The sequence below is a fragment of the Cupressus sempervirens genome, chromosome 5 (assembly GCF_028749045.1).
Source record: "Cupressus sempervirens isolate cs-2001-9-10 chromosome 5, ASM2874904v1, whole genome shotgun sequence".
NCBI classification, from domain to species: Eukaryota; Viridiplantae; Streptophyta; class Pinopsida; order Cupressales; family Cupressaceae; genus Cupressus; species Cupressus sempervirens.
Window position 1 is genome coordinate 1,008,994,954 of NC_143122.1, and position 8,968 is coordinate 1,009,003,921.

General features: G+C 37.4%; 1 protein-coding gene across 1 annotated transcript in view; it reads right to left on the bottom strand.

Moving 5' to 3' along the window:
• The window catches only part of LOC149559352 (uncharacterized), a 128,695-nt gene extending 120,230 nt beyond the window's left edge, over positions 1 to 8,465 (bottom strand). The window contains 1 exon segment of the mRNA XM_089831365.1: positions 8,168 to 8,465. Within this exon segment, the coding sequence (XP_089687491.1) occupies positions 8,168 to 8,350 (183 nt within the window). The 5' untranslated portion in view covers positions 8,351 to 8,465.
• Between the last annotated feature and the right edge of the window lie 503 nt (positions 8,466 to 8,968).

The following is an 8,968-nucleotide window of genomic DNA, read 5'->3' on the forward strand; positions in this document are numbered from 1 at the left end:
GGCCCATCTCACTAGCGTACAACAAGAGGGATCATTCAGGATGAGAGGGGTATTAACTGGTCAGTGAGTTATTACTTTGCTTGATACAGGTGCTACTCACAATTTTGTTGATTCCAAATTGATTGAGAGGCGTGGGATACAGACAGAGCAATTTGAGGGTTTGAGAGTGAGGGTAGCTGATGGCTACATCCTCAAATGTGACAGGAAGATTATAGGTCTACCCCAAAAGATCCACAATTTTGATTTCAAAGCAGATTTTTATGTTGTTAACATGGGTGATACAAATTTGATCTTGGGTATGACTTGATTACATGACATACGGGAGTTCACTCTCAATTTGAGAGATATGGAGATGAAACTTCGGTCAGAGGGGAAGACCTATATACTTAAGGCCATTCATGACGATGGGTTTAGGATGATGTCTTGCAGACACATGGAGAGCTTGTCGAGACATGACCAGGTTGAGTGGGCAGCCTGTTGGACTTTAATGCCATCACAGGGGCAGCAAAAATCAGAATATCACCCAGACATATAGGACCTGAGAATCAAGAACTACAAGGTTTTTAGTGAAATACCACCAAATAGACCTCCAGATAGAGGCATTGAGCATATTATTGAGTTACAGGAGGGTGTTAAACCCATCATGATCACACCCTATAGGCATCCAAAGAGATTGAAGGATGAGATCGAGAAAACCATCAAAGAACTACTGGCCATGGGGCATATTAGACCGAGTAAGTCACCTTTCACTTCTTCTGTACTTTTGGTGGAGGAGGATGGAACTCTTAGGATGTGCATAGATTAATGGGTCCTGAACAAGAAGACTATAAAAAATAGGTACCCCATCCCACAAATTGATGAGTTATTAGATGAGTTACATGGAGCATGTTTCTTCTCCAAAATTGATTTGAGATCAAGCTATCATCAGATCCGAGTCAGAAAGCAAGATATAGAGAAGATGACATTTAGATTTTATTGTGGCCATTTTGAGTTTGTAGTTATGCCATTTGGGCTAACTAATGCTCCAGCTACTTTTCAGTCCATAATGAACAGGGTTTTTCCGCATCAACTGAGGAAATTTGTGTTAGTCTTCTTTGATGACATCTTGGTGTATAGTAGGACATGGGATGAGCACGTGTGGCACTTAGACACTGTGTTGAGCATTCTGAGCAGGGAGTCTTTGTATGCAAAGGAGTCCAAATGTGATTTGGGATTATCAAAGTTATTATATTTGGGTCACATTATTAGTGCTCAGGGAGTACGCATGGATCTTGAAAAGATTTGTGCTATTATTAAGTTACCTACTCTAGTGAACCTGACACAATTGAGAGGATTTTTGGGGTTGTGTGGGTTCTACAAGAGGTTTGTTAGTGGATATTCTAGGCATGCAGCACCCTTGATGGACTTGATGAGAAAGGGGGCTTTCTTATGGACTCTTGAGGCACAGGAGTGTTTTGATAAATTCAAAGAGTTGATGACTTCTTGTCCAGTGCTAGCATTACCAGATTTTAAAAAACCTTTTGAGTTGCATCGTGATGCATCTGGTGAAGGTGTTGGAGTGGTGCTTATACAGGAGAAGCACCCGATTGCTTATGAGAGTAGGAAGCTCAGGGGGGCTGAGAGGAGCTTCAGCATTTATGATAAGAAAATGTTGGCCATAATGCATGCTTTGGCCAAATTCAGGCAGTATTCAGTGGGTAGCAAATTCAACATAAAAACTGACCACAATAGCCTGAAACATTTCCTGGGGCAGTGAGATCTTAACGACAAGCAACAAAAACAAGTAAGTAAATTACAAGCATATGATTTTAATATTGCCTATTTCAAGGGGACACAAAATGTAGTAGCAGATGCCTTGTCACGAAGACCCCACTTGAGCTTGATGACCGATATATCAAAGGATTGGAGACATTTGATCCTTGTAGAGTATGCAAAGGGTACATGAGCATCGAGATTCATAGATGGATTGATCCAGAATAGTGATTTCACCCTTGTGAATGACATCATCATTTACAAAGGGCGCATTTATTTGGTGCCAGGGTCAAAGGTGAAGAGGATGGTGTTGAGAGTTTATATTGACTCACGTATGGCAGGACATCCAAGTTTTTACAAAACCTCCCGGCAGATTCATGAGCATTTTTCTTGGAAAGGGCTTAAAGACAAGCTATTGCAATACTTGCCAGCATAATAAACAAGAGCACTCTTATCCAACCGGCTTATTTAAGCCACTTTCGGTTCCTGACAGGAAGTAGGAATGTTTATCCATGAACTTCATCATAGGATTGCCGAGAGCCCAGGGTAGAGACTGTATATATGTTGTCGTTGATCAGCTTACAAAGTTTGCCCACTTCTTCCCAATCAACACTACATACACTGCTACACAGGTGGCAAATTTATTCTTCAAAGAGTTATTTAGGTTGCATGGTTTACCTCAAAGCATTGTCAACAATAGGGATAGAAGGTTTATGAGTCACTTCTAGCAAGAGTTGTTCAAATTGTGAGGGACAAAACTCACTCCGAGTACTAGCTAGCACCCCCAGACAGATGGTCAAATAGACATAGTGAACAAATGGGTGGAGGGATACCTCAAGAATTACATAGCAGGACAACATAAGGCTTGGGTTAAGTAGATATATCTATGTGAATACTGTTATAATTCTACTTATCACATGTCTATCTAGATGTCACCATTCATGGCATTATATGGATATGAGGCACCCAGTTTCATGGATTTGTTTTTATTAGATAGTAGAGTGCCCAGTGATGGAGACTTATTAAAGGAAAGCTAGGACATTGTGAAGGCTCTTAAGGATAATATCACTAAAGCACAGAATCAACAAAAGCAATATGTTGATCAGAAGCGGACTAAGTGGACTTTTGAGGTAGGTGATATGGTGTATTTGATGCTATAACCTTACCGCCAGTCCACCCTCAAGAAGAGTGGTGCTGAAAAAATTAAGTCATGTTATTATAGGCCTTTTAGGGTGATCAGGAGAGTTGGGAGAGGTGGCTTACGAGTTGGATTTGTTGGCAAAGAGCACAGTCCATAATATGTTTCATGTGTCACGTCTCAAAAAGGCATTAGGACGTCAGATTGTTCCTTCTACAATGTTTCCACCCTTGGACGATGAGGGGAAATTGGTTTTAGTACCAAAGGCTATCATTGAGTTTAGGAAGAGGAATTTGAGGAAATGTACTATCAAGGAGTACTTGGTGAAGTGGAAGGACTTTCTAGTCGAGGATGCCACTTGGGAGAGTGAAGAAATTTTGCAACATCTAGAGTTGAGATTGCTTAGGGACAATCAATTTCAAGAGGGGCGGACTATAATGTCCCCATCTTTTTAGCATCTCAGTGGAGTTCTTAGCCTTTACATTCTCTGAAGGTTAAGTGGAGAAATAAAGAGAAATTGATTAAATTAATTTCTTATAAAGTCATTAAATAAATAAAAATTAAAAGGTGACTTTATATTTAATTAATTTAATTTTCTAGAAGCACGACTAATTACTGTGTTGGAAAGCGGGAAACTTCTAGAGAGTGCATTTTCTAAAAGTACAACTAATTATTGCCTTGGAAAGGGGGAAGCTTCTAGAGAGTGCAATTCAATAATATTTTATTTTCTTCTAGAAGGGTGAGGGAAAAGAATAAATAGAGGCAAAAGCTTCAGTGCTAGGCATCTGATTATTGTCAATTGCATTTGATATAAATTTGGGAGAAGAAACTAAGGGTTTCTAATTTCAGTTAGCTATTGGAGAGCATCAATTCTTCAGTGTTGCAACCTTTTGAGGTGGTGAAATATCCACTGAATTTGGCATTCAAGAGAGCTTCATTCTAGAGTTCTATTTGTGCTTAAATTGGAGAATACATTTATTGTTGGCTGCTATAGTACGCGTGAGCAGTGTTGCGCTACAATACGCGCGCTACAATATTTATGCTTGATTCCGGTTGCAACTTTCATCTCCATCCTTGGGCATCACTATTATTAGGTTCCTCTTGCAGCTATTAGTAGTTAGCATTGTAATTTTAGGCATATAATTTTGTTGTTGTAAGTGATAATTCAGAATCAGATTTGGCATTATGGTAGTCATTATTGTAAGCCCATTTGTCTTGGCAAACTCATAGCAACATTTTACATGGAAATGAATTCAATAAAGGAGATATATGTTGCATACCATTTGTTTGATGAAATGTCCATCTAATAGTATATATGATCAGCATAATAGTTGTATGCCAATTGTCTATCAAAATGTCAGTTGGTTGTAGGTATGCATTCCATATCTAGTTTCCATGTATATGCATTTAAATAATACCAAAAAGAAGTGCACTTGCATATTAGTTCATTATAAGAGGCATCGTAATATCATTTGCGAGCATTCTAAATTTTTTAGCATCATTCAAACTATATCAAACAATCTAAAACACAAAAAATCAGAAAAGAGAAAGGCAGCATACAAGTGTTTGACAATAGTCCTTGAGCTAAAATCAGTCAATTTGGGCAAGGGATATTACACTTCGGGTGGTTAAAGGCTAACTATGAGAGTGAGGGATCTCTCCTACTCTTTGAGCTCAACTCAAACTTGAGAGGGTGTTCCTAGAGCTATGCATTAATAAACATTCAAATAAAATACAATGAAAATCCAATATAACTCATAGCAGCTATACACAAATGTAAAGTTAATGCCATAACTGCCAGTAGGTTAAGCTTAACTAGCCGCAAAAAACATCTTGATGGCTACTTAATAATTTGCACATGCATCTAATAGAAAATGACAGTGTTACAATTTCTTGAGTTGCAGTTATAATTTCATAGGCATTGGCAAAATGTGAAGATGTTGAAACGGTTCACAAAACATGCTTATGTAACATTTTATTTTACTTAAATTTTATCCTTGGTTTGCAAAAATGAATGAAAACAACCACCATTTATCTACTTCCACTTCCTATACTGTAACCAGTTATTGATGATTTCGAATGTATGTGACAGGTCTTAATCTTTAAAACCTGATTGTAACCCGTTATTGATGATATAGTGTAAACATATCTACTTAAAGATCCTTCATCAAACTCAAAACATTCTTTGAAGCTCAGTACTGACACTCTACTGCCAAAACCCTATAACTAACAGTGAAAAGTGCTGGTCCCAATTTGCAATGGTACAATGGTGTAACACAAGTCACATGTGAAGAAAAATTTAAAAGTAGAGGACATGTGATTTTACAATGGGTTGAAAAGAAAATAAATAAAGGTTCTCCCATTGAAAGGTATGAAAGTGATTTTCCGGCCCTAGGTCTAGAATATTGTATTCAATAGAATATGAAGGAACTATAGTTTATGTCCTACACCACTCTTGTATTAAAAATTGTTGAAAAAGTCTCAATTGTATACCACAAAAAAAAAAAGCACTATCATCAGATCTAATAGTTGCTTTGGTGGATAGCCAACTGATCCTCAGCATTTGGCCAAGCAATCCACTATGAATACACCCTTCATATGGTGGAAATTGTTTTGCTCTTTAACGGATATCTATGCCACACTCAACCGAAGCTCACTTCTTACATTGTATGGTCTAGTCCTCCAACTAGAATTCAATATACTGCTATGCTCCTGTTCAAATTTCACTTTCTTGAATTGTTTGAGTCACTTGTTACCACTCTGCACTCCTTTAGTCCTAGGAACACACAAGCCACGAATGACATTTATGGCACCATTGCACTGTTGCAATTATTTTGGTATAAAGACAAAGTTCTGGTGTACAACTGGTTGTGCATTGAACAAAGATTGCTGCAACAGCACAATCAACTTCAGAATCATGCAAGAAGAGGCACTTCAATCAATTGTTTTGGAAGTCATGCCATGGAATACTCTAGTTTCACCCCCATCTACAATCCACAGGAATTCATTAAGTTGCATAGCCACTGGCAAATATTTTCCCTCTACCCTAACCAACATTCTCAATGTGATGATCATCAATGTGTAATTAGTAAGCTCTCCCTTCTACTTCCAACAAAGTAACACATTAGAAGTTTAGCATTCCAAGAATCTGCATTAGTATTTTGTTGAGAAAAAGTTAGGCTTTGATTATGTTGTTAATGCCACCGAAAAATATTGATAGCTTCCCTAATATACATGATCTGAATAATATTACTCTCTCTTTATCAACTTAGATTCCGCCTTTTCTTTTTCAATGGAATGATGTCACTCTAGCTTGATTTGATGTCATGTTAGTCTTTTTGTGTCCAACTATCTATTAGTCTTTTTGTGTCCAACTATGTTTTAGTCTTTTTGTGTCCAATATGCATTAATCACTTCTGAGCTTGTGCATGGTTGTCAGAAATTAGTTGTTACTGGTTATCAACAACTGTGTTTTTTTTGGCAATTGTCAAATACTTTACATGTACTTCTAGTAGGTAGTCCAATTGGACACACGATCCTCCCTAATCTAAATTTGGATTCTATGTGCACAGACTTGAAACATTGTGTGCAAACTTGATCACATCATTAGTTTTGTGCCCTAAGTTTTTGCTGAGTAAACTCATGACTTTCTGTCAGCAAGTTTCTGGTGAGTGTGCCCAAAATTTGTGGAAAATACTTGCAAGGTACTAAAGCCTGTCACTGCAACTCGTGCTACAAATCAAAAATGTTTTCTTTTGGCTTGACAGACATTTTTTTTGCCATTTAAATATTTATGTAAATGGTGTGCACCATAAAGCTCTGTGTGGTTTTGAAGGTCTTCATTTGGGCTTGGTGGCAGAGGCATCACCCCTTGATCCTGCTATATATCACAACAGGCAACTAGCTAGGTGTGAAACCCCCAAAGCCCACTAGAGCTGCTCATACGCCCATTAAGAATATTTCCCTCAAATACCCGACTAGAAGTGCTGCCCCTTAACACCAAAAGGGGTGCTGTCCCCAGACTCCCCACTAAACTCGGTTGATATATTTTGTAGCTGTATTTTGCCTAAAAAAATTCCACAATAAAAAATGAAAAACTAAATCACATTTAAGTTGGCCAGATTTTTCCAAGTTAATAAATTTTGGCCTGGAGCACAAGTTGAGTCCAAGTTTACATAATATGCCTTGAATAAGGCAAATAATAATCTCCATTTACAATTACTTCGTGTGTTCTTAATATGTGTTACCAGTATCAAAGGTATGCACAAAATTAGTTTCAATCCAACTGGAAAAATAGGCCCAAGAGAATAACACCACAACTCAGAAAACAATAACTCTAATTCTAATGTTCTTGAACAGGGTATACGTCTAAATATTGACACTCTTCCTGATGGCATTTACCTGGGTACGTCTATAAACACATACCCCAATGCTAAAGGCATATGGATATATACAGAAAAAATCCTTATAATATATTTCGAATTGCAGTATGGTGCAAATTCAAATTGTTCGTTTGTAATGGCTGTAAGAACTTAAAAAGTCCATGATCAATGATTGCTTACAATGTAGATTGTATGCACATGAGTACAATAAAAGCTTCATAATTTGAGATCAGATCAATCTAGCCTACAACAGACCATCATGCAACGAAAATGATTTTTTAATTTGTATGAATTCAGACCCCAATACTGGTGGCCTTAAAACTGGGTACATGCAATGTCAACCAACGCCCTTCAATCACCTCCAGAGAAAAATCAAGAATACTAGTTCTTATATTGAATAAAAACCAAGAGATTGCTCATCATAACCATATGCCTGACTGTTTGAAAACATAATCTAATACAAGAGGCCTAATAGTGAACGCATGCACCAACCCATATAGCCTCGAAAACTATACCTGGACAAGCTAGCGGATACTGGCAAAAAGAAATTCATTGTTACACTAAATAAGTAACTACGGCATCATCCAAAATAACAAAATATCACTAGTTATCAGCTTTTAAAAAAAGACTCTAATATGATAGTCTGGAAGTGACTAGTTGCAAAAGTTACAGGTAAAAGCCTCGAAAACAAGTGATGCATCACCAAGGAGGGTAAAAAAAATGCTCTTTTTCAAACTTCATAAATCGATCGCACATCACATTGATATGCCCACCTGTGGTTATCAAGTATTTCTGTTGACAGGACCAATTTAATAGGAAAATAATTACGCTAAATCAGAACATGTCAATAAAAAATGCTGAAACTTTAACACGGAATTAACTATAAGAAAATTACAAGAGCATTTAGATCAAAGGCACGTTCTAATTCGATATCATTAATGTCTTTGGCCAAATCCTCTTGTTCTTGTTGGCGCTGAGAATAATTCCTGTCAAATTGATCAACATTTCCCCTTCCATTATTGTACATCTGTGGCTGCTGCTGCGAATTGTATTGCCGAGACAATGTAGCATCTTCCATCGTTGCGTGATTAGCAGACCCTCTCAGCCAGAATCACACATTGCCTAATATGGCTAAATTACTCGACTTGTCATGGTACTAAAAGGCCCAAAACAGCAACAAAATCGACATCCAAATTTTTCGCCTACAAAATATAAAATTTCAATTACCCACCAAGAAAGAAGTTGAAGAGACAGAAACTTTCCGAAAAAAAATCAAAAGAGATAATATAGACAGTACTGAATTAAATCATCGCAAAATGCCAACTATAAAGGGGAAGATGGAGATCAAATCAGACCGACTTGAATTGGGGACCAAATGGTTTGAAGAAAAGGAGACTCCACAAGACCCCTACTTATACCAATCTAAGCCACAAGTCAGCCCAAAACACAAATTAAATATATATATATACATAAATTAAATGCCACAAGTCGGCCTGCAACAATAATTAAATGTCCAAAAATTGATATTTGAACAAAATTGTGATATCTCCTAGCTTCAATTGAATTAGAATGCATGCTTTGAACCGTAGGTAGTACTTTAGGTCCTCTACAAACCCTTAAATGTGAAAGGGTTGATTCCCCAAGGAAAAGTGTACATCCATCCTGAAAGTCATGCATAGAAACCCGTCGCGTAGTT